General features: G+C 37.7%; 1 protein-coding gene across 1 annotated transcript in view; it reads left to right on the forward strand.

Moving 5' to 3' along the window:
- SLC3A1 (solute carrier family 3 member 1) overlaps positions 1-27,356 on the forward strand; it is an 88,421-nt gene that overhangs the window by 50,377 nt on the left and 10,688 nt on the right. Inside the window, exons 5-7 of the mRNA XM_007944384.1 lie at positions 14,233-14,352; positions 18,663-18,787; positions 20,561-20,756. Coding sequence (XP_007942575.1) covers positions 14,233-14,352; positions 18,663-18,787; positions 20,561-20,756 — 441 coding nt within the window. The remainder of the gene's footprint in view (positions 1-14,232; positions 14,353-18,662; positions 18,788-20,560; positions 20,757-27,356) is intronic.

Below are 27,356 nucleotides of genomic sequence, written 5' to 3' on the forward strand. Positions count from 1 at the left end.
GGAAACCCAAGGAGGGGTCGCTATGAGTCGGGGCCAACTCGACAGCAAACAACAACAACAACAACAAACATTATTGTTTAGTGTTGCATAGTATTTCATTGTGTGTATGTACCATACTTTGGTTATCCATTCTTCTGCTGATGGGCACTTATGTTGTTTCCATCTTTTGGCTATTGTAAGTAGTGCTGCAATGAAGATGGGTGTGCATATGTCTGTTCTTGTCTGGCTCTCACTTCTTTAGTGTATATACCTTGTAATGGGATTGCTGGATCAAATGGTATTTCTAATTCCAACTTTTTAAGGAATCACAATACTACAACCACAGTGGTTGTATCATTTTAAAGTCCCACCAGCAGTGTATCAGAGTTGGAGTGTCTCTACATCCTCACCAGCATGTATTATTTTCTGTCTTGTTGAACTTTGCTATTAATGCTGAGGCAAGATGATATCTCATTGTTGTTTTGATTTGCATTTCTCTAGTGGCTAATGATTGTGAGCATTTCTTCATGTGTTTGTTGGGTGCCTGACTGGCCTCTTTGGTGAGGTGTCTATGTCTTCTGCCCATTTTTTAATTGCATTGTTTTTTTGTTGTTGAGATGTTGGAGTTTTCTATAAATTTTGGAGATAATTCCCTCATCAGATGAAATTGCCAAATATTTTTTCCCAGTCGGTAGGTTCTCTTTTGAAGAAGTCTTTGGCAGCACATAAAATTTAATTTTGAGAAGGCCACATTCATCTAGTTTATCTTCTGCTGTTTGTGCATTTTGAGTTATGCATGACAGTTTATTTATACCATAAATGAGAGCCCCTAAATTTGCCCCAATTTTTTCCTTCAGGAGCTTTATAGTTTTAGGTTTCAAGTTTAAGTATTTGATCCATCTGGAGTTAGTTTTTGTATATAGTATGAGGTATGAATGTTGTTTCATTTTTCTGCAAATGGATATCCAATTTTGCTGGCACCATTTGTTTAAGAGACCATCTCTTCCCCATTTAATGGATTTCAGCCGTTTGTCAAAAATCAGCTGACCATAGGTCAATGGATCTATTTCTGGTTCTCAATTCTATTCCACTGGTCTATGGGTCTGTCACTGTACCAATACCAGGCTGTTTTGACTACTGTGGCTGTATAATAGGTTTTGAGATCTGGGAGTGTGAGACCCCTTACTATGTTCTTCTTTTTCAATAGTGCTTTACTTATCTGAGGTCTCTTTCCTTTGCATATAAAAATTGTTGTTGTTGTTCGCAAGAGAAATGTTCAGTAGAATTCTCCAGTGAAACCCTCTGGGTCAGGGCTTTTTTTCTTGGTAATTTTTTTATGACCTGTTCAATTTCTTTTTTTGTTATGGATCTGTTCAATTTTTCCACATCAGTCTGTGTTAGTTTAGGTAAGTGGTGTATTTCTAGAAATCTGTCCATTTCTTCCAGATTTTCAAATTTGTTTGAGTACAGTTCTTCATAGTATCCTGAAGATACTATCCATTTTTACTTTTTACTTCAGTTGGTTCTGTTGTGATGTTGCCCATTTTGTTTCTTATTCATGTTATTTGTATTCTCTCCCTCTTTTTCTTTGTTAAATTTGCCAGTGGTTTGTCAATTTTATTAATCTTTGAAAAAAACCAACTTCTAGTCTTGATTGTTTTCTATTGTCTTTCTATTTTCTGTTTCATTGAGTTCTGCTTGAATCTTTGTTATTTCTTTTCTTCGGGTGATTGTAGGCTTTTTTTTTTTTTTTTTGCTGCTCTTTTTTCTAATTGTTGGAGAGTTTGGGTTAAGGTGTTGATTTTGGCTCTTTCTTCTTCTTTGATATGTACATTTATTGGTATAAATTGGCCTCTGATCACTGCTTTTGCTGTGTTCCAAAGATTTTGGTATGTTGTATTTTCATTCTCATTTGATTCAAGGCATTATTTAATTTCATTTTTTATTTCTTCTATTACGCAGTCATTTTCAAGAAGGGTATTCAGTTTCCATGTATTTGCTCTTTATCCGTTGATCTTCCTATTGTTGATTTCTAATTTTAGAGCATTGTGATCTGAGAAGATGCTTTGTAGTATTTCAATGTTTTTAAGTTAAGGCTTGCTTTGTGGCCTAACATGGTCTATCCTGAAGAACATTGCATGTGCACTGGAAAAGAATGTATATTGTGCTGTTGTTGGGTGAAATGCTGTGTAGATGTCTATAAGGTCAAGCTGGTGAATTGTATTGCTTAGTTCCTCTGTGTCTTTGTTAAATTTCTTTCCAGTTGTTCTCTCTTTGATTGAAAGTGCCGTATTAAAGTCTCCTTCTATGACTGTGGAGTTATCTATTTGTCTTTTCCATTCTGTTAAAGTCTGAATTATGTGTCTCATGGCTCTTTCATTGGATGTATAGATATATTATGGTTATGTCCTCTTGTTCAATTGATCTTATAATCATTATATAATGTCCTTCCTTGTCTCTTATGGTGGTTTTTGTCTTAAAGTCAATTTTATCAGAAATTAATGTTGCCACTTCTGCTCTTTTATGATTGCCATTTGCTTGATATATCCTTTTCTAACCTTTTATTTTCAGTCTATTTGTGTCTTTCTCTCTAAGGGGTTATGTTTTCTTATCTAGTCTCTAACTCTCCATCTCTTGAGTGGTGCATTTAATTCATTGACATTCAGTGTAATTATTGACAAGTATGAATTTGTTGCTGTCATTTTGTTACATTTTTTTTTTGTGTGTGTGATGTTACTGATTTCATTGCTCCATATAATATTCTGTACTGAGCTTATTTTGTTTATGAATCATGTTATTGCTATTGTTTCAGTATTTGCTAAATATTTGTGCTTGTCCTCTTTTTTATTTTGATGTGAAGGTTTATCATTTTTCTTTGAGGTTACTCTATGATTTATAATTTTCTTCCCAAGTTTAGAACAGTCCATTCTCTCTTATAATTGTCTTGACTTCCTTACCATTTAGAAGTCTGTAACTACACAGTGTTTACCTTCTTTTTGGTTTGTAGTTGTCTTCATTTGCCAGTTGATGTCTCTGATTCCCTGTTTACAATCTTGTAGGCATATTTATTTTGGATACTTCCATAACTGGGTTGTTTCCTGGGTTATATCATCATGTATGTTGATGGTTGGTTGTCATTGGTTCTTTGTCCAAAGGACTTCCTTTAGCATCTCTTATAAGGTTGGTCTGGTTTGAACAAATTCCATTAATTTCTGCTTATCTGGAAATGTCCTAATTTCACCATTATACTTGAGGGATGGGAGCTCTGGTGGCATAGTGCCTAAGAGATTTGACTGCTAACCAGATGGCTGGTGGTTCAAACCCACCAACAACTCCCCTGAAGGAAGGAAGGGCAATCTACTTCTTCAGTGATCCTGCCTCGGAAACCCAAGGAGGGGTCACTATGAGTTGGATCCAACTTGACAGCAATGCGCGCACGTGTGTGCTTGAGGGATAATTTTGCTGGGCATATAAGTCCTGGTTGGAAATTTTTTCTTTCAGAGTTTTATATATATCATCCCATTGCCTTCTCCCCTGCATGGTTTCTGCCAAGAAATCCAAGCTTAGTCTTATTGGTTGCCCTTTGTAGGCAACGTTTTGTTTTTCCTGTGCTGCTTTCAGGCTTCTTTCTTTGTCTTTGGCTCTGGTGAGTTTGATGATGATATGTCTTGGTGATTTTCTTTTGGGGTCTATCCTGTTTGGGGTTTGCTAGACTTCTTGAATGGATATATTCTCATCTTTCATCATCATATCAAGGAAATTCTCTTCCAACAGATCTTTGACAATTTTCTCTGTGGTTGTATTTGTCTCTTCCTGTTCTAAAATTCTGATTACACATAGGTTATTCCTCTTGATGGTATCCCACAAGAGCCTTAGGCTTTCTTCATTTTGTTTTGATCTTTTCTCTGATTTTTCCCTTTCCAAACAGATATTGAGGTATTTGCCTTCAATCTCACTAATTCTGTCTTCCATTGATTCAATTCTACTCTTTTGCCCATTCAATGTGTTATCTATTTCTGAGAATTTAGTATTAATCTTCTGGATTTCTATGTGTAGAGTTTGTATCATTTCTAATTTTTCATTTATTTTGTCATTTTGTTCTTGTATTGTCTTTTGAAATTGTTCTAGAGTTTTTCTCTGTCTTTTCCTCAATTTTGTCAGTGTTTTTCTTGATCTGTCTCTCAATTTGTTGAAGCCACCTAAATATAATTCTTTTTAATTCCTTATCTGGTTGTTCCAATGCTGCTTCTTCCTCAGAGATGTGTTCTGGGTCTGTATCCTGGTCCCTTGTTTCTACTGCTTTATCTTGCTTCTTTGTGTGTACTGTGATGATCTGTTGTCTCTGAGGCATTGTGACATTTTTGTGTTTATAATTGTTGATTGTATATTGGAGTCATTGCCTAAGATTTTTGTTTTCTTTGGATGTATCTGTGTAAGCAGGGTATTGTGCTTCTCTCTTCACTAGTTGGCAGCACTTATGCACTCACCACCTGTCTCCATTCCAGTAGTCAGCCTCTCATATGTCTGTACTGTCCTTAGCACATGGAGCCTATTCTTAGGTCCCTGGAATCCAAATCTGAATGCTGTCACTTTAAATATTCAAAATGGCCACTGCTTGTAAACATTCAGAATGACTGCACTCTCCAGATGGCTGAAAGTCTACAGCTCTTATCTCCTTCTTTGCTGTTTCCCTTTCAGGTCCTAACACTACTTGGAGATATTCAAACTGCCCATCCCATCAGGATAGCTGCCAGTCTGCAGCTCTGTTTGTCTCCTTATTTACTGTTTTCATTCAGGTTCTTCTACTAGTTGATGTTTAATTCATTTCTGTATCCTTCCTTTCAAAGCTCAGGTTTCCAGGATTATCTTCTGTATCTGTGTTAATTGGTTTCTTTTTTCTTTGTTGAAGAGGGTCTGTGTGGCTTGTCTGCCTATTCCACTGTCTTCCTAGTATTCTCAATGTTTTAAATCTTTGTGTAAGCAGACTGCTTCATCTTTCTTCCATGGCGTGACTGGTGGGTTCGAACCACTGGCCCTTTGGTTAACCGCTAAATGCCTTAACCACTGCGTCACAAGAGCTTCTTAAAGCAGGATTGGTGGATGCTAAAATAATATGGATAGAAGCAGGCCCTGAGCCAGTGGTCTGCTGTTTAGGCAGCTGGGAGTCCGTACAAACAGCCTTGAGCTGAAAGCCTGCAAAGCTGGGTGATAACGGGGATACAGCTCTTCAGGCTGGGAGAGGAGCCTGATGCAGACTCTTATTTAAAATTTTCTTAAAACATAGCTGGTAGGGCTCCCACAGATAGTACAGCAATCAAGCTGAGGGTTTGATTCAATCAAGTCATAATTCCTTTGCATTACTCTGACCCTTCTTGACTAGGAAAGATCACCATGAACCAGTGTGACTTCTGTTTAAATCACATGTGGGTTTATTTGTCTTACAGAACCTTACTTGATGCACTTATTTTGCAGTGAGTGGTCACTCCCAGGCTAGATACCACCTCCTTACCTCACCCTAGCCTGGGGTTTATTCTAAAGGAGTCTCCTGGCTCTCTTTGTCCCTCTTTTCAGCAGGGTAACTCCACCAACAGGCTGTGACAGTCCCAGAGATGCATGAACCCAGGGGAGGGAGGAGAGAGCCACTGTTCCTTTGCTGAAGGGCAGCTAGGGTCAAGTGTAAGATTAAGCCCAGCTGGGAGGGGGGAATTCTTTGAAGGGGAAGCTGAGGCCCAGGTTTTCTGCTTTTTATGCCCCCCTGGGCTTCCTCATGCCCCTGCCTCCATGTTTGGCTCACATTGCTATACTTCCTGTTCTGATGAAAGCCCTCTAGGCCATCTAGGCCAAGTTTAAGTTCTAGTTCATCCCCTCTCTGACAGTGCCCATCCATGTTTGTCTTGATCTTCTTGAGCTCCTCTGGGTAGAGCAGTCTCTAAGAGTTGTGATACTGAATCATGCACTGCTTTACACTATTAGGTAGCCCTCTTGTGTCTCAAGTGTCCTTTGTTGTGTAACTCCTAGAAGCCAGGGAACATTCTGTACTTCTTCAGTGTCCCTGCAGTATCACGTCTTGTTTGACTCATTCAGGCTCAATACTTCATTCTTTCATTCCACAATTGGTTCATTAAGTTCCAGGAACTATGAGGCAAGAAAAACAGAGATAAAAGGGGCAGTCTTTCCCTCAGTCTGGTGGAAGGGCCTTTCATAACCTGAGTGCTTCAAGGTTTGATTTGAACTGAGGTGGTGAGTGTGTATGTGTGTGCTGTGTAAACACTGCAGTCACTTACATTGTAGAAACAAGGGGAAAATAACTTAGTAAACATATCTTTAGGTTGATGTCTTCCCAATGTACATGTGTAGCCACAACCTCTGTCCTAAACTCCAGATTTAACAAACCAACCAGCCCACTTACACATTCAATTGATACCTCAAATTTAATGTATCCAGATTAGAACATACCATCTTCTTCCTTTACCTTCCTGACCAGTTTCAGTGAATGTCCCACTCACCAAGGCCAAGACCTAGGGACTAACCTTAGCTCCTTCTTCTTTCATATTCACATCCATCCTCAGAACAGATCCAATGTCTGACCACTTCTCTCCACCTCCACCAGTCTCCCATTCCAAGCCACTGTCATGTCTGACCTCCACCACTGTGGTAGCCTCTTGACTGAGTTCTGTGCTTACACTTTGAACCTTAAATCATTCTTCATCTTCTTTTTTTGAAATAGCTCTGTTGTTGTTATGTGCCATTGAGTCGGACCCGACTCATAGCGACCTCTCCTTGGGTTTCCAAGGCAGTATCACTGCAGAAGTAAATTGCCCCATCTTCCTTCTGAGGAGTGGCTGTTGAGATATAATTCACATACCATAATATTCACCCTTTCACAGTGTACAGTTCAATGTTTTTAATAAATTTACAGGGTATACAATCATTTTCACTATCTAATTTTAAAACATATTTTTATTACCCCAAAAAGAAAACCTCTATGCCTTATCTATCATCCTCCAATCTCTCATTCACCTCAGCTCTAGGCAGCTTCTAATCTTTTTATATAATTTCATATCAGTGGTGTAATACAGCATGTGGTCTTTTGTGACCGGCTTCTTTAACTTAGCAAAACATTTTCAAGGTTCATTCCCTTTTATGATTGAATAATATTTTGTTGCATGGATATACACATTTTATTTATCCACTCATCAGTTGCTGAACATTTAGGTTGTTTCTGCTTTTTCTCTGTTATGAATAATGCTGTTATGAACATTCATGTGCAAGTTTTTTTTGTGGACATTTGCTTTATTTACTCCTGGGTATATACCTATGAATGGAATTTCTGGGTCATATAGAACCTCTTTGTTTAACCCTTTGAGGAGCTGCTAGATTATGTAGTTTTTTTTTTTTTTTTTTTTTCCATACATCAGATCTGTTCAGATATAATCAGACCATAGCCTTCCCTTCAGGGGCTTAAAACCCTTCGGGGCTTCCCGTCAACCATACATAAAACCCGAGTCTTTTCCATTAACTACAAATCTTGACCTGATGAGGTCAACTTCATCTCCTTCCGTCCTTGCTTTTGCCTGTGTGGTCACACTGCTCCCCTCTTTTTATTCCTCAAGGTACCCAAGTTTATTTCCATAGCAGTTCTCTCTGACTAGAAAGCTCTTCTAATGGACTTTCACTTGACTCCCTCTCTTATTTCTTCTTTAATATGCTGAAATTTACCTCTTCAATCCAATCTAGCCCCCCACCCTTCCTCACCATATGCCATTACTATCTGTCCCTTTACCCTGCGTTGTTTTTCTACATGATATCTGTACATAACAGTTACATAATTTGTGGGGCCCCTTGCAAAATGAATATGTAGTGTTTCTTATTTAAAAATTATTAAGAATTTCAAGACAGTGAGGCACAGAGCAGAACACTAAACCAAATGTAGGGCCCTTCTGAACACAGGGCCATGTGCAACTGTACTGGTCATACACTCATGAAGCAACCCTGTACTTGTGATGACTGAATGTAAAGGAAGTCTGACTCTCACACTCCTTTTCTTCTTCCATTTTCTCACACCTAGAAGCTGCCTCAGGAGCTCTGGTAGCTTAGTGCCTAAGGCACTTGACTGCTAACCAGAAAGCTGGTCGTTCAAATCCACCAGCCACTCCTTGGAAGGAAGGTTGGGCAATCTACTTCCGTAGTGATACCGCCTTGGAAGCTCAAAGAGGGGTTGCTATGAGTCAGGTCAGACTCGATGGCACATAATAACAACAACAGAAGCTGCCTCATCTATCACCCCTTCTAAATTTCTAACTTTTATTTCTCTCTCCCTGAAGCCCTTCTTTAAGTTCCCTAGTGTTTTGGACTACTTCCCCTTTCTAACAGCTTCTTCAGAACAGTCTTCATGTATCCATTTTTTAGATTCAACATTTTAAAAGCCCAAGAACCAGGCAGCCATGACATTTCTCTTTATAGCAGGTGGTACAGGGAGAGACTGAGCAGGCAACAACTAAATTCTTTCTAGCAAAGTTATGTTTGGAGAGTGGGACAAGAGAGAAGACAAAGCAAGGGACACTCACAGTAGTTTTGGTCCCCATCACATACCTTTCAAAGAAGTTCTATCATCAAAGAATAAAATAAAATATATAAGGACCTGGATTTTTAAGTTTAACTATTTTTACTTGGGAGTAATTTCTTTCTGAAGTTAAAACCAGTAGAATGGTGACTTTTAGAATAAGGTACAGTAAATCTTTTATTATCTGAGCATATTCATGATTACACTTGCTTCTGAGTGTAACTGCTGTGTCTTCACTATTGTTCTTAATTATTTGCTCTTTTGGTGGTTGATTCTTTCTGTTTTGTCTTGTATTCCTTCCATATTACTCCCAACAGGAAATCCTTTCACATCTAAAAACTTTACCTCTTATTTGCCTTTCTGGTAAGGAATGAAATGTTTAACTTTTCAACAATTATTGTATCTCAGTTTGGAGTGAGCTTTCAGAATGAGCTGAACATGGGAGCAATAAGGTACTTTTGCAGCTTCTCCTGAGTCATAGCTTTCATTGTGGTTTTATTCTTTTATTTTGACTGAATGCTCTGAACCTTGTAGTTGATGCTCATTCTGGGATCAAATATGAGTGAGATAAGCCTTCAAAAATGAAGAAGAAATTGAGACATTCCCAAAGGAATGAAAGCTGAGGGATTTAAATGTTAGTAGACTCGCCTTGCAGAAAATGTTAAAGGGAGTCCCTCAGGCTGAAATTTAAGGACACTATAGACAGAAGGAAGTCATAGGAAGACATACAGAACACTGATAAAGGTAGCCATATAGTATTATAAAGTATATATTTGTATATTATATATACAACATTATTATATTTTTGGTTTATAATGCCTCTTTTTTTAAATGTGATTTTAAAGAAAATGTATAAAACAATAATTATAAATCTATATTAATCGGCACACAATGTATACAGATGTAATTTGTGACAATAACAACAAAAATGGAAGGAGTCAAGATATATGGTGGTGTTGTTGGGTACTGTCGAGTTGGTTCAGACTCATAGCAACCTGATGTACAATAGAACAAAATACTGCCTGGTCCTGCACCATCCTCCAATATTTGCTATGCTTGAGTCCATCATCACAGCCATTGTGTCAATCCATTTCATTGAGGGCCTTCCCCTTTCTCGCTGACCCTCCATTTTACCAACCATGATATCCCTCTCCAGGAACCAGGGCCTTCTGACATCATGACGAAAGTACGTGAAACAAAGTCTGGTCATTCTCACTTCTAAGGAGCCTTCCGGCTTTACTTCTTCCAAGACCGATTTGTTTGTTCTTCTGGCAGGCTATACTATTTTCAGTATTCTTCACCAATACCACAATTCAAATGCTTCAATTTTTCAGTCTTCCTTATTCATTGTCCAGCTTTCATATGCATATGAATCTATTGAAAATACCATGGCTTGAGTCAGGCATACCTTAGTCTTCAAAAAGACATCTTTATTCTTTAACATTTTAAACAAGAAAAGTATGGGAGTAGAATTTTTGTATACTAATGAAAGTAATGATATTTATTCAAAATAGGTCAAACTCTTCAAACAATAGAAGAGGAGGGAACACTTCTTAACTCATTCTACAAGGCCAGCATTACCATGATAGCAAAGCCAAAGACATCACAAGAAAAAAAAAAAATTATAAATATCACTTATGAATATAGTTGTAAAAATCCTCAACAAAATACTTTGTTGTTGTTGTTGTTGTTATGTACCGTCGAGTTGGACCTGACTGACAGTGACCCCTCCTTGGGTTTCCGAGGCAGTATCACTATGGAAGTAGATTGCCCCATCTTCCTTCCAAGGAGTGGCTGGTGGGTTTGAACCACCAGCCTTCTCGTTAGCAGTCAAGTACCTTAGGCACTATGCTACCAGAGCTCCCCCCCAAAATACTAGCAAATCAAATCCAGCAGCATATAAAAAGAATTATGCACCATAATCAAGTAGGATTTATCCCATGAATGCAAGAGTGGTTCAGCATAGAAATATCAGTCAATGTAATGTCCAAACCAAAACCCACTGCCATCAGTTCTGACTCATAGTGACCCTATAGGACAGAGTAGGGTTTCTAAGAGTATAAATCTTTATGAAAGAAGACTGCCTCATCTTTCTCCTGCAGAGCAGCTGGTGGGTTTGAAATGCAGATCTTTTGGTTAGCATCCGAATGCTTTAACAACTGCTCCAACAGAGCTCCTTTAAACCAAATGGAGGACATGGGCATTGATCCCAATACCTCTCTCATGCTAAGCAGAACTCTACCATTTGAGCTAATCCCCCAGTTAACCATTTGTACCACCAAGGGACTCCCTATCAGTGTAACACACCATATTAACAGAATGAGGGAAAGAAACCACATGATCATCTTCATTGATATACAAAAGGCTTTTCACAAAATCCAACACTCTTTCATTATAAAAATATTCAACAAACTAGGAATACATAGGAACTTCCCCATCATGATAAAGGGCATATATGAAAAACCATACCAACATAATACTTCATGGTAAAAGACTGAAAGCGTTCCCCTTTATAATAGGAACAATACAAGGATGTCCACTCTTGCCACTTCTATTCAACATTGCACTGGACATTCTAACCAGAGCAATGAAATCAAACAAGAAAAATAAAGCCTCTAAATAGGAAAGGAAGAATTAAAACTATCTCTATTTGTAGATGACATAATCTTATATATAGAAAAATAATGCAAAAACAAATATTAGAACTATAAATGAATTCAGCAAAGCTGTAGGATAAAAGATCTATATACAAAAATCAGTTGTATTTCTATATACTAGCAAGTAGAAGAAGTGCAGCTGGAATGATCCCTGGAAACGAGAACGGCCAGACTTTGTCTCACCTACTTTGGTCATGTTGTCGGAAGGGACCATTCCCTGGAGCAGGATATCAAGTTTGATAAAGTAAAGGGTCAGTGAAAAAGGGGAAGACCCTCAATAAGATGGATTGACACAGTGGCTGCAATAAAGGGCTCAAGCATAGCAAGGATTGTCAGAATGGTGGAGGATTGGGCAGTGTTTCGTTCTGTTATTCATAGGGTCACTATGAGTTGGAGCTGACTTGATGGCACCTAACAACACCCTATGCTAAAGCACTTGACTGCTAACCAGAAGGCTGGCGGTTCAAACCCACCAGCCACTCCTCAGAAGGAAGGTTGGGCAATCCTACTTCCATAGTGATACTGCCTCGGAAACCGAAGGAGGAGTCACTATGAGTTGGGGCTGACTTGACGGCACATAACAACAACAACAACAACAACACCAGCAAGCAATGAACTATACAAAAGGAAAATTAAGAAAACAATTCCATTTCTAATAACATCAAGAAAAATAAAATACATAGAAATAAATTTAAGCAAAGAGGTGCGTAACTTATTCACTGAAAACTATAAAACATTGCTGAAAGAAATTAAAGACCTTTATAAATGGAAAGACATCCTGTGTTTCATGGGTTGGAAGACATAATATTGGTAAGATGGTAGTATTCCTCAGGGCTATCTACAGATTCAGTGCAATCACTATTAATTAAAATCCCAATATGCTTTTTTTTTTCCTTCAGAAATGAAAAAGCTGAACCTAAAATTCACTTGGAATTGTAAGAGACCCAAACAATATTGAAAGAAAAGGGACAAAGTTGGAGAATTCGCTTTTTCCCATTTTAAAACATACTATAAAGTTACAGGGATTAAAACAGTATGGTACTGGCATAAGGATATAGAGACCAATGGAATAGAATTGAGAGTCCAGACATAAACCTGTACATCTACGGCCAATTGATTTTTTTTTTTACCAGAGTGCCAAGAGCATTTAATAGGGTAAAAATAATCTCTTCAACAAATGGTGTTGGAACTACTGGATGTCTACATGCAAAAGAATGAAGTTGGACATTATAGCACACCATGTACAAAAATTAATTCAAAATGGATCAGAGACCCAAATTGAAGTGCAATGGTTAAGCACCTGGCTGCTAAATATAAAGTTAGTGATTTGAACCCATCAGACACTCCATGGGAGAAAAGACTGGTGATCACCTCTTGTAAAGATTTCACTTAGGAGACCCTGTGGGCAGTCATAGAGTCACCATGAGTTGGAATTGACTCAACAGCACACAACAATAACAAAGGTCTAAAAATTACTTAAGGAATTATAGGGGTAAATCGTCATTATCTTGGACTTGGCAATGGCTTCTTAGATGTGATACCAAATGCACAAGTTAGAAAAGAAAAAGTAAATATATTGGGCTTCACCAAAATTAAAAATACTTGTGCATGAAAGAACACTAACAAGAGAGTGGAAAGATAACCCACAAAAATGGGAGAAAATATTTGCATATCATACATCTAATAAAGTTTTAATGTTTAGAATATATAAAGAACTCCTGTAACTCAATAGCAAAGAGACAAACACTCAAAACTTTGCCCATAAATAATGGACAAAGAACTTAAATAGACATTTCTCCAAATAAGATATACAAATGGCCAACAAACACATGAAAAGATGCTCAGTATAGTCTGTCATTAAGGAAGTGTAAATCAAAACTACAATTAGACACTACTTAATGAAATATAATAATAAAAGAAAGTAACAAGTGTTGATGAGAACATGGAGAAACTGGAACACTTGTACATTGTTGGTGGGAATGGTGTAGGCTTGTGGAAAACAGGGTGTATTCCCTGAACAAGTTAAACATAGGATGACGATGTGACCCAGCAATTCTACTATATCCTATGTTGTTGTTGTTGTTATGTGCCGTCAACTTGGACCTGACTCATGGTGACCCCTCCTTGGGTTTCCAAGGTGGTATCACTACGGAAGTAGATTGCCCAACCTTCCTTCCGAGGAGTGGCTGGTAGGTTTGAACCACTAGCCTTCTGATTAGAAGTCAAGTGCCTTAGGCACTATGCTATACCCCCTAAAATTGAAAACAAGTGTTCAAACAAAAACTTGTACATGAATGTTAAGTGTAGCACTATTAAAAATACCTAAAAGGTGGAAGCAATCCAAATGTTCATAGACAGGTGAATAGATTATAAAATGTAGTGTGTGAGTGTGTGTGTGTGTGTGTGTGTATAAATACATACATACAATGGAACATTATTCAGTTATAAAAAGGAATGAAGTACTAATACATGCTATAACATAGATGAACCTTGAAAACATTATGCTAAGTGAAAGAGGCCACACGCAAAAGGTCACAGTATGATTCCATTTACATGAAATATCCAGAAAAAACAAATCTATAGAGACAAAAAGCAGATGTATGGTTACGAGGGCTGGGGAGATGGGGAAATGGAGAATGACTGCTTAATGGGTACAGGGTTTCTGTTTAAGATGATGAAAATTGGCTGAAAGTAGATAATAATGATAGTTACACAACATTGTGAATATACTTAATGCCACTGAATTATTCCTTTCACAATGGCTAAAATGATAAATTTTATGTTTTGTTCATTTTACCACAATAAAAAATATGAATGAGATATAAAAATCCATAAATGGAGTGATTGCATTGTAGTAAGTTAGTCATTATACCAAGAACTGTTGTGCTAAATAGATGAAAATACAATATATGGATTCTGTGCTTGTTTTGTACATGGAGCAGATAGAAAGTCATTAACAAACAAAATTTTTATTAAAATTATGTTGAAAATATGTAACTTATGTAACCAAGTCTTTTGCTTCTTCATATTTAGGAAATTATACAGTATTGGCTTGAAAAGGGTGTTGATGGCTTTAGTTTCGATGCTGTTAAATTTCTTCTAGAAGCAAGACATCTGAGAAATGAGGCCCAAGTGAATAAGACACTGAGTCCGGTAAAGTTTTGTTTTAAACTTTTTTTTTTTTTTTGCTTCTTCGAAGATGTTATCAAATTTTTTTTTTTTTTTTTTTAGCTTGAGATACAAATTACTAGGGATGAGCTTTTTTTGTCTTAGCATATGCTTTGAATTATTTTCTTTAGGAAATACAGAGGAGTTTCAAATGCATATGTCCAGATGTTTCCTTCCCTTGGTTCCCTCCAGAGTGAGGTCTCTTTTTGAAGAGCCCTTCAAATGACAAGCGTTCTGAGAACACAGGAAGTGTAGACAACGAGAAGGACATCTACTCACTGTGATTTTGCCATCTCATTCTTACTGAATGGAGGAGGCCTCTATTTTCCCAGGTTCTTTTCTAGTTATTAAAGAATGCATAAATGGAAAGAAAGGGGGCTAATATTTGCTGTTGTCTATTGAACACCAATGACCAAAGACCAGATGAGTTGTGGGATGACATCAAGAACGTCATACATGAAGAAAGCAAAAGATCATTAAAAAAGAATGAAAGAATGAAAAGACCAAATTGGATATCAGAAGAGACTCTGAAAATTGCTCTTGGATGGAGAGTAGCTAAAGTGAAAGGAAGAAATGTTGATAATAAAAGAGCTGAACAGAAGATTTCAAAGGGCTGCTTGGGAAGACAAAGTAAAATATTATAATAAAATATGCAAAGACTTGGAATTAGAAAACCAAAAGAGAAGAAGACACTCGGCATTTCTTAAACTGAAAGAACTGAAAAAAAAAATTAAGCCTCAAATTGCAATACTGAAGGATTCTATGGGCAAAATGTTGAATGATGCAGGAAGCATCAGAAGAAAATGGAAGGAATACACAGAGTCATTGTGCCAAAAAGAATTAGTTGATATTCAACCATTTCAGGAGGTAAGCACATGATCAAGAACCTATGGTATTGAAGGAAGAAGTCCAAGCTGCGCTGAAGGAATTGGTGAAAACCAAGGCTCCAGGAATTGATGGAATACCCATTGAATACAAATTGGAATACCAATGGATGCAGGGCTGGAGGTGCTTACTCATTTGTGCCTAGAAATTTGGAAGCCAGCTAACTGGCCAACTGACTGGAAGAGATTATATTTATGCACATTCCAAACACAGATGATCCAATAGAATGTGGAAATTATCGAACAATATCTTCAATATCACATGCAAGTAAAATATTGCTGAAGATAATTAAAAAATGTTTGCAGCAGTATATTGACTTCCAGAAATGCAAACTAGATTCAGAAGAGGACATGGAACAAGGGCTATCATTGCTGATGTCAGATGGATCTTGGCTCAAAGCAAAGAGTACCAGAGAGTACCAGAAAGATGTTTACCTGTATTTTATTGACTATGCAAAAGCATTCAACTGTGTGGATCATAACAAATTATGGATAGCATTGCTAAGAATGGAAATTCCAGGACACTTAATTGTGCTCATGAGGAGCCTGTACATAGACTCTGAGGCAACTCTTTGAATAGAACAAGGTGATACTGCATAGTTTAAAATCAGGAAGGGCATGTGTCAGGGTTGTATCCTTTCACCATACTTATTCAATCTATATGCTAAGCAAATAATCCAAGAAGCTGGACTATATGAGGAAGAACGCAACTTTAGGATTGGAGGAAGACTCATTAATAACCTGCAGTATGCAGATGACACAACCTTGCTTGCTGAAAGTAAACATGATTTGAAGCACTTACTGATGAAGTTCAAAGACTATAGTCCTCAGTAAGGATTACACTTCAACATAAAGAAAGCAAAAATCCTCACAATTGGACTAAAAACATCATGGTAAATGGAGAAAAGATTGAAGTTATCAAAGATTTCATTTTACTTGGATCCACAATCAACACCCATGGAAGCAGTAGTCAAGAAATCAGACATGGTATTGCATGAGGCAAATCTGCTGCAAAAGACCTCTTTCAAGTGTTGAAGAGCAAAAATGTCACTTTGAAGATTAAAGGACACCTAACCCAAGCCAGAGTATTTTCAATTGCCTCATGTGCTTATGAAAGCTAGACAATGAGTAAGGAAGACCAAAGAAAAATTGATGCCTTTGAATTGTGGTATTGGCAAAGAATACTCAAAATAGCATGGACTGCCAAAAGAACAAACAAATCTGTCCAGGAAGAAGTGCAGCTGGAATGCTCCTTAGAAGCAAGAATGGCCAGTCTTTGGTCATGTTGTCAGAAAGGACCAGTCCTTGGAGAAGGGTAATTTGCTTGGTAAAGTGGAGGGTTAGAGAAAAAGGGGAAGACTCTCCATGAGATGGAAGAACACAGTGGCTGCAACAGTGGGTTTAAGCATAACAAAGATTGGTGAGGATGGTGCAGGACCAGGCAGTGTTTTGTGTTTTGTTCTGTTGTCCATAGGGTCTGTAGGAGTTGGAATCGATTCAATAGCACCTAACAACAATAACAATATTGTGTGCTATGTGCTGTTTACTTACGATATTTCATTTAACCCTCTCCACATCCTAAGGGAGAGTTTTTGTTATCTCTATTTACCAAATCTTAGAGGAAATCTGGTGGCGTAGTGGTTAAGCATTCGTCTGCTAACATAAAGGTCAGTAGTTTGAATCCACCAACTACTTTGTGGGAGAAAGATGAGGCAATCTGCTTCTACAAAGATTTACAGTGTTGGAAACCCTATGAGGCATTTGTACTCTGTTCTAAAATATCACTATGAGTTGGAATCGACTTGATGGCTGTGAGTGAGCAAATCTTAGGTTAATGTATCAGGGTTTACAGAGGTGGTAAATAGAATTCAAGCCTATCTACAGAATTTGGATTCTTTGTACTTGCACACCAGTGATTCTAAAACGCGCCTCTCCCCCCATGTCACATGAGACATGACATTTATGTGCTAGCCTATTCCTCTGGTTGCCCATCATTCTATAGTCACTTTTTGTCCAAGGCCAAGTTGACAGTACTCCTAAACGGCGTTCCAAAATGATGGCTTTATATATTTACACAGTGGAATTGTATACTTCTGTCAAACTAAATGAACTATAGTCACACGATAATATGAATTAATCTTCACAATGTAATGTTTAATGAAAAAAAATTACATATAGCTTGATAACCTTTTTACAAAGTTAAGCAAATAAAATTAATACTATAGTGTATTGCCAAACTTGTAGCTTTTGTCCTGAGTAGTAGATTCATTGCTTGTAACTTCATTAACTGACAAATTCACTGACTTAGGAGAGGTTGATTGTGCATGAGCCAATGATGAGGGCATACCATAAAATGAATGTTATGAGTAAGCCAATTTTTTTTTTTCACTCATGATTTCCAATAAAAAAGGAAAGTGAAGGGAAAAACAGGTGATGTATTAATCTATTGTCCCAAAGGGAAAAATCTTGCAATAACTTTCTTAATTATGATGAGCTGTCATAAGGCAGGTGTGCCTTTCTGGTCATGTCCAGTGATCAGAATATTGGGTTTTGTGTGCTACCCAGGAAGAACTTAAAGAATTAAATTATTTAAATAATTATTTAAAAAGATAATGTATTAGCTAAATGTTAGCCATTAACATTTACTTCAGGGCAAACCATAGATTTTTTAAAAAAACCTATTGATGTAGCAAGAGAAGTTCATTTATGTAAAGGGAACCCCGATTAATGAATGACAACTCAGGTTTGGATGGTCAGCCAGTTGTCCCAACTGAGAATTTACAGTCTTGACTTGGGTGAGATGAAAGCTTTTGCTTTGGGTCTTAGAAGATTACAATAACCCCAGTAAGGCATAGCAATGAGCATTAGGTAAAATTACTGAAACTTTGGGAAAGTGTAAGGATACAATAACAATCAAAGATAGAGGCCATAAAGAAATAAATTCAAATGCATAGTATGGTATTTTTGTAACCAGATTAAGTAAAAGTGTAATAATGAGAACTTCTTCAATCTTTAAGATAACTTTTGTTTGTCTTCAAAAGTTCTGAAGCATTTAGAACAACCCAATAGATTGGATTTATGGTATTAATTAAACATTCAGAAGGATTTTTGTTAAATACATTTATAATCAGTGTTTAAATAGGAAAAGTTAATTTGCTAAAATGGGTAAGTAATAGTTAATTTAGAGAAATATTATTTAATAGATTTATAAAGTTAATAATTTAAGCATCAAATGAAATGCTAACAGTAACACATGTTCTCCATCCATAAAACACTTTGTGAGCTGAAGTAGCAGGCTGGCTTTGAGCATTTGTGTCTTGGATTGAGTCCTTTTCAAGGAGACAATGTACATTCACGTAAAGCCAGCTGTGAGTCTGCAATGATAGAAACTGTGCTGCTCTCTTTTTAAAGGACATGATCACACATTACTCAGAGCTGTACCATGACTTCACCACCACTCAGGTGGGAATGCATGACATTCTCCGGAGCTTCCGGGAGACTATGAACCGATATAGCAGGGAGCCTGGGAGGTACAGGTAAGCACAGGACACTTTTACTCTTCACAGGTGCTGCGTATAATCTGTAGTTATCCCTTATAACCAGTCATCACTGTTGTTGGGTGACCCCGTGTGACTGAGTGGAACTGCCCCATCGGGTTTTCTTGGCTGTAATCTTTACAGAAGGAGATTGCCAAGTCTTTCTCCCACAGAGGTGCTGAGTGGGTATGAGCTGCCAACCTTTCGGATAACAGCTGAACACTTAATCATTGCACCACCACAACCAGTCATATTCAAGGGGCTAAAGTGATAATTGAAGAGACCTGCATAATTATAGTCTCCTATAACTTGGGTATGTTGGGACCTGGTATATTGTCTCGTGTTGCTTCACTTTGCTGATTTTCAGCTTCTTTACTTGTAAAATAGTGGTAATTACAGTATTTACTTCAGGGGAGGGGGGGTTGTAAAAAACTAAATTATTTAAAGAGATAACTTATTAGCTAAGTGTTAGCTTTAACTAGTATTATTGTTATCATTATTTTTTGACATGTAGTGTCCCTGTACACTATGAATCTAAATGTTTCAGCTAAACTCTCGGTGGAACACAATGATTATGAACACAGTTTTGGAATCAGATGGACCTCAGCTGCAGTCCTGCTCTCTAACTGTGTAACCTTGGGCTGGTTTGTTAACATAAGTCTCAGTTTCCTCATTAATGAAAAAGTACTAGCAATACCCATTTAACACTGTTCTGAAATTAAATAATGTAATAAATCTCTTGTATCAGTGCATGACACATAATAAACAATAAAGTTGACTATTACTATGCCCATATCTGAATCCTTGGGTGACACAATGGTGAAGTGCTCATTGACTAACTGAAAGGTTGGTGGTTCAAATCCACCCAGAGGTGCCTTGGAAGAGAGGCCTGGTGATCTGCTCTGAGGTCACAGCCTTGAAAACCTCATGGAGCACAGTTCTGCTCTGCAATGCATGTATTCCCATGAGTCAGAATAGATTTGACAGCAGGTGGTTTGATTTATATTTATAAAGATTACCTGATATAATCAACACAAAAAGAGTTAAAGAAATTCTTGGTCCCCTTCCTTCGAGTGGATACTGTGATTACTGTCCTCATTTTATAGATGAGGAAAATGAGGCTGTGAGTTTATAGGTAATGGTCACACAAGTGACAGTTGCAGAGATGGAATTTGAATAGAGACAGTTTGGCTATACAGACTGTGCACATACCTGTTACTATGCTTCCTTAAACAACTAAAGCCAATGTTGATGGAAGCCATTTCAGGTGAAATGTGTCTTCCCCAAAGAGTATTTGATTTTCAGTAATTGAGAGTGTACCCCAATGATAAGATGAAAGTATAAGGACTGAAATACAAGGGGGAATTTTGCAGGGAGACTCATCACTTTATATGCAGGCATATACTGTAAATTCCAAGTGGAGTGATGGGAATTGCTGAAGAAAGCCTTTATGGAAGTGACTGAGTTTTAATCAGGTTTAGAAAGAAGAGAACAATATTGATTGAGATCTAAATGTGCTTCTTAACTCTTAGGCACTTGTCCTTGTATTGAACTGGTCTTTGTATTTATTACACCGAGAAATTCTCCAGGGGCCCCAATGTGACATTTCTTGATCATCTGTCTTGATTATTCTTTCCAGTGATCCCTAGTCTGATATGATTACTAGTGTGCATACAGCCCCTACATCTTGTAAGCCAGATGTAAACAGCTGCACAGTGCTTTCCGTGTCCCCTGACAGGCCCCAAAGACACCAAACTCTGCCAACTCTTACAGGTTCATGGGAACTGAAGCCAATGGGGGGAACATTGACAAGACCATGATGTACTATGGGCTGCCTTTTATCCAAGAAGCAGATTTTCCCTTCAACGATTACCTAACCAAACTAGACACTCCTGGGAACAGTCTATTTAATAAGGTTATCATGTCCTGGATGGAAAACATGCCAGAAGGAAAGTGGCCTAATTGGATGGTAAGTCCTCATGCACAGATCAGCATGTCTTGTGCTCAGGTGCTTGTTGAACAGTTACTTCTAGAATAAGATGAATATTTGTCTCTAATGACCTTCAATTCTTCCTCATTCAAAGGATTAATGAGCCAGGCATGTCCCAGCTTCCCACCAGGTTCTTATCATTAAGGGGGAGACATTGTCCTCTCGAATGAATATCTGATGACTATTGGTCTATGCTCAGAATGCTATTAGACTCTGTGAGGAATAGATATCAAGCTATAATTCTTCCCCACATTTCCCAGAATCGATGACCTCAATGGGAAGAAAGAGGGTTTCAGATATGGAAGGGGTAAACAGCAATACAGGGCAACATAAAACAGTGATAAAATGCCGTTTTGTGGGGGCAGAGCTCAGTCAAAAGGCATTTAAACTACCGAGATTCCACTGCACCCTTCAAGACAGAGGTGAAAAGCAACTTCCTTGTTGACTGACAAAGGTCTAATATTTTTGAAGAGTTGTCAAAATTGGAAGAAAGGCCTGGTGATCTGCTCTGAGGTTATAGCCTTAAAAACCTCATGGAACACAGTTCTGCTCTTCAATGCATGGGTTCCCCATGAGTCGAAATCGATTCAACAGCAGCTGGTTTGCTTTGGTTTGGTTTATGTTTATAAAGATTACCTGATATAATCAATAAAAAAAAAAAAGTTAAAGAAATTCTCCCCCCATCCCTTCAAGTGGGTATGAACTGCCAACCTTTGTTGGTATATGTTACTTCCAAAACCAAACCAAACTCACTGCCGTGGAGTTGGATCCGACTCATAGTGACCCTTCCTTGGGTTTCCAAGGCGGTATCACTACAGAAGTAGATTGTCTAACCTTCCTTCCGAGGGTGGCTGGTGGGTTTGAAAAGATATAGAAAATATTACCTGTGGTAATAAACCAACCGTTCCGCTTCCATGCCTGTCAGGGTTCCTCTATCTTTGGGATTAGAAGTTTGGATTAGCGTTGAACTCCTTAGTAAGATACCTGTATTACTATTACTTGCAAACCCACTGCCATCGAGTTGATTGTGACTCAGAGTGACCCCCATTGGGTTTCCAAGTGGTAACTCTTTACAGAAGTGAATTGCCTCATCTTCCTTCTGCAGAGCAGCTGGTGGGTTTGAACCACAAACCTAGTTAGAAGTCAAATGCTTTAGGCACTGAGCCATCTGTATTAGTATAGAGATATAAGCTCTGCTTAAAAGTCTCACAGTAACAGTGGCTTAAACAAGATGAAAGTTTCTTTCTCTTTCACATAAAAGACACACCCTCTTTTTAAAATATAAACCAAACCAGATACCATCAGCGACCCCATGTGTCAGAGTAAACTGTGCTGCATAGGATTTTCAATGACTGATTTTTCAGAAGTAGATTGCCAAACATTTCTTCCAACACAACTCTGGGTGGACTCAAACCCCCAACATTTTGGGTAGCAGCCAAGTGTGTTAACCATTTACATCAATAAGGCCTAAACTCCTGAAGAGGACAGTGCTGATTCTGTGGTATAATTCTCACCCTGCATGCAAAAGACTCAGGTTCGATTCCCTGCCAGTGTACCTCAGTCAGCCACCATCCTTCTGTCAGGGGAGGCTTGCTTGATGCTTGTCTTCAGCAGATACTGCTGAACAGGTTTCAGAACTTCCAGACTAAGACAGTCTAGGAAGAAAGGCCTGATTATCTATTTCTGAGGAAACCAGCTGGTGAAATCCTGTGTATTGCAAAGGGCCAATCTTGTTGTGCATGTGGTTGCCATGAGATGCGGGGCAATTTGATGGCAGCTAACAGCGACAGACTCCTGAACAACTCTTCAGCCTCTTGAATCCCTGTGTTTCTCTGCCATCTCTACCATCTTAGGCTGTGACTTTTGGCATCCTTCAGTTCTCAGCTAAATGTCACAATAGGAAGCCTTCTGAGCCCCCAGATAAGCCCTTGGGTCTACCTATTATATGTTCCCACAGCACCCCTTCACTCTCTTACCTAAAACTACATACACTTAGTATCTGCTTTCCCTACTAGACTGTTAATTCCTTGAGGGCAGGGGCAGTGCAACCCAAAATCCTAGCACCCAGCATGATGTGCCTTCACACTGGGTACTCAGTGAAGACCATGGAAAGGGTCAGATGTTTGTTTGCAGCAGTGCTGTTATTCTCATGCATTTCAATGATTTACCAAGATAGGTCTTCTTCTGATTGCAGGCTCTTGCATTAGGTGCTGCCCTCCAAAATATTTAAGTTTAAACTGGGCCCTTAAGGAGGGGGAATTTTTACTATACTCTGCACAGCTCTTACATTGCCTTGATCAAAAGCTGAAAGAATACAGATGGAGAAAATACCATTTCATCAAAAAACAAAATCCGTGAACCATAATTAAGCTTATTTTAATTTTTTCTGATGCACTGATTAGCAGGAATGTGTGTTATTGACAGAGTCTTCCTCAGGATGAGAGAGACTCAAGTTTAAGATTCATGATATTGTCCTCAAATGAAGTTATATATACAGTCAAACAGATAGTGTGACAGAAGTTAAAGACCAAAGACATCCATCACACAATTTTATATTTGTTTCCCTTTGCTAGACTACATTATTATGGTGCACTGTAAATTAATATTTGTTATAAAAATCCTATGTTATCATAGCAATAGGAAAATCTTTTTTTTTTTTTCATTTTTAGTGTGCTAAAATCGTAATTAATTTGTTGAATGTAAGCATTTAAAATGCAGAAGGAAGACTGGGCAATCTACTTCCCTAAAGATTTACTGCCTCTAAAACCCAAGGGCGTTGCTATGAGTCGGAATTGACTTGATGGCAGTGAGTGTGGTTTTTTTTTTTGGAAGCATTAAATGAACACCATATTTTAAAAATAACAGCTTAATTAAGAAATGATTCACCCTTTTAAAGTGTTTCTTTGTATGTTCATAGAGTTCTGCAACTATCACCAGTGTCAAGTTTCATCACCCCAAAAAGAAACCCCATACTCATTAGCAATCACTTCCCATGTCCCCTCCTACCTTTCCCCCAGCCCCTGGAAATCACAAATCTACTTTATGTCTCTATAACCCACTGCCATCGAGTCCAACTCACAGTGAACCCCATTGGGCTTCCAGGCTATAAATCTATATGAAGTAGGTTGCCTTATCTTCCTCCCAGAGAACAACTGGTGGGTTTGAACCACTGACCTTCTAGTTGATGTTATGAGCCGTTGAGCTGGCCCTGACTCATAGCGACCCCTGCTTGGGTTTCGGAGGCAGTTGTTGTTGTTACATGCCATCGAGTGGGACCTGACTCATAGCGACCCCTCCTTGAGTTTCTGAGGCAGACTACGGAAGTAGATTGCCCAACCTTCCTTCCGAGCAGTGGTTGGTGGGTTTGAACCACCAGCCTTCGGTTAGCAGTCAAGTGCCTTAGGTACTATGCTACCAGAGTTCCCAAAGAGACGCCCGGCTACCTGGTGGGGAGCGGCTGGTGGGCTTGAAACGCCAGCCTTGGGTGTGGCAGGTGATTGCCTTAGGCTTGAGGCCATCCCCTAGGGCCTCCGAGGTGGTATCACTATGGAAGTAGATTGCTCAACCTTCCTTCCAGTTAGCAGTCAAGTGCCTTAGGCACTACGCTACCAGAGCAGCCAAAATGCCTTAACCATTATATACCACCAGAGCTCCTTTTTGGTCTCTATAGATATGCCTGTTTTGTATATTTTATATAAATGAAATCATACAAATGTGACCTTTAGACTCTCTCTTCTTTCACTTAACATACTGTTTTCAAGGTTCATCCATGTTATGGTAGTATGTATCAGTAGTTCATTTCTTTTTATGGCCAAATAATATTTCGTTGTATGGATATACCACATTTGTTTGTCCATTCATCTACTGATGGACATTTGGGTTGTTTCTACTTTTCTAGCTATTAAGAATAATGCTGTAGTGACTATTTATGTAGGAATTCTGGTGGTGTAGTGCCTAAGGCTTTTGAGAAGCCTAGTGGTTCAAACCCATCAGCCACTCCTTGGAAAGAAGATTGGTCAACCTACTTCTGTAGAGATAACGCCTTGGAAACCCAAGGAGGGGTCGCTATGAGTCAGATCAGACTCCACGGCAGTGATTTTTTTTGTATTTTTATTGTTGAATTAAATAATTGGATAATTGATTTGCAAGTATTTTCTCCCATTCTCTGGGTTGTCTTTTTACTTTGCTGATGGTTGATTTGTGCTTTGAAACACTAATGTTTTAAAACTATTGCCTAATCCAGTTATCCCAGTATCGTATGCTAAAAGTCTATTCTTTCCCCACTGGATTCTTTTAGGACCCCTGCTGAAAATCCATTGACCATAATTGTATGGACTTTCAATTCTGTTCCTTTTATCTATGTGTCTATTCTTATACCAATACAACATTACCTTGACTATAGCTTTGCAGTATGTTCTGAAATTGCGAAGTGTGGTTCCTCCAACTTTTGTTCTTCTTTTTCAAGATTGTGTCAGCTCTTCTCTGTCCCTAACATTTCCATTAGTTTAGATATATATTAATTTTAGGATTGGCTTGTCAAATTCTGCAAAAAAAGCCAGTGAGAATTTTGGTAGGGATTGTGTCAAATCTGTTGGTCACTTTGAGGAGTATTGACATTTAGCAATGTTAAATCTTCTAATCCATGAACATGGGCTGTCTCTCTATTTATTTGGGTCTTCTTTAAATTTCTTTCAGCAATGTTTTATATTTTTCTGTGTACATGTCTTTCACTTGTTTTGTTAACTTTATTCCCAAGTATTTTATTATTTTTTAATGCTATTGTAAATGGAATTTTTTCTTAATTTCATTTTGGGATTGTTCATTGTTCGTGTACAGAAATACAATTGATTTTTGTATATTGCTATTGAATCCTGCAATATTGCTGAATTTGTTTATTAGTTTCTAATAGTTTATCATGGATTCCTTAGATTTGGTACATATAAGATCATGTCATCTGCGAATATAGATGGGTTTACTTCTCCTTTTCAATCTGGATGTCTTTTATTTTGTTTTCTTGCCTAATTTCTCTAGTGAAAATCTCTAGTAAATGTTGAATAGAAGTGACAACGAGAAGACATTGTCTTGTTCTGCTCTTAGGGGGAAAGCATCTAGTCTTTCAGTATTAAGTATGTTGTTAGCTGTGGGTTTTTTGTAGATACCCTTTATAAGATTGAGGAAATTCCCTTCTATTCTTAGCTTGTTGATTGTTTTTGTCATGAAAAGTATCAGTTTTGTTAAATGCTTTTTCTGCATCTGTTAACATGATCATGTAGTTTTTGTCCTTTTTTCTATTTATATGCTATATTACACTGATTGATATTTATATATTGAGCCAACCTTTAATTCCTGGGATAAATCTTACTTTGTGATAGTGTATATTCTTCTGAACATGTGGTACTGGCTTCTGTTTGATTGCTATTTTGTCTATATCCATAAAGGATATTTTTATGTAGTTTTCTTGTGATATTTTTGTCTGGTTTTGGTATCAGGCTAATACTGGCATCATGGAATGAGCTGAGAAGTGTTCCCTCTTCTATTTTTAAAACAAGTTTATGAAGTATTGATGTTATTTCTTTAAATGTTTGATAGAATTCACTAGTGAAGCCATCTAGATCTGAGATTTTCTTTTTGGTGTATATTTTGATAACCAATTCAATCTCTTTACCTCTTATAGGTCTGTCAGAAAATACTTTTTCTTGAGTTCATTTTGGCAGTTTGTGTCTTTCTAGCAATTTGTCAATTTCATCTAGATGATCTGATTTGTTGGTATACTCGTTAGTAATGATGTCCCCTCTTTCATTCTTGATTATAGTAATTTGCATCTTCTCTTTTCTTTTTCTTATTCAGTATAGCTAAATATTTGCCAATTTTGTTCATGCTTTCAAAGAACTAACATTTGGTTTTGTGGATTTTCTCTATCTTGTAAAATTCTCTATTTCATTGATTTTCACTCCCATCTTTATTATTTCTTTCCTTCTATTTGTTTTTGGCTTAGTTTGCTCTTTTCTTCCGCCTCAGTTTCTTAACATGGAATATTAGATTATTGATTTGAGATCTTTTTTATTTTTCACTCTAGGGATTACAAGCATAAATTTCCCTCTGAGCACAACTTGAGCTGTGCCCCATAGTTTTAGTATGTTGTTTCATTTTCATTCATCCCAAAGTATTTTCTAATTTTTGTGGCAGCGACCATGTACACTTAAGAAGAATGTATATTCTGCTGTTGTTGGGTGGTGTGTTCTATAGATATGTTAGGTCTAGTTGGCTTCTAATGTTGTTTTAGTCTTTCATTTCTTTGTTTCTCTTCTACCTAGTTGTTTTATTCATTATCGAAATAGGATATTGAAGTCTCCAGCTATTATTGTTGATTGTCCAATTCTCTCTTTAATTTTGTTAGTTTTTGCTTGATGTATTTTGAGGCTCTGTTGTTAGGTGAATATTTATTTATCATTGTTGTCTTCCTGATGCACTGACTCTGCATCTCTGTTATCATTATAAAATGTCCTTCTTTGTCTTTAGGAACTATTTTTGTCTTAAATTCTATTTTGTCTGATATTAATATAGCCACTAAGAGCTCTG

Source organism: Orycteropus afer, unplaced genomic scaffold (genome assembly GCF_000298275.1).
Source record: "Orycteropus afer afer isolate SDZICR_OR568_19922 unplaced genomic scaffold, OryAfe1.0 scaffold00124, whole genome shotgun sequence".
Taxonomy (NCBI): Eukaryota; Metazoa; Chordata; class Mammalia; order Tubulidentata; family Orycteropodidae; genus Orycteropus; species Orycteropus afer.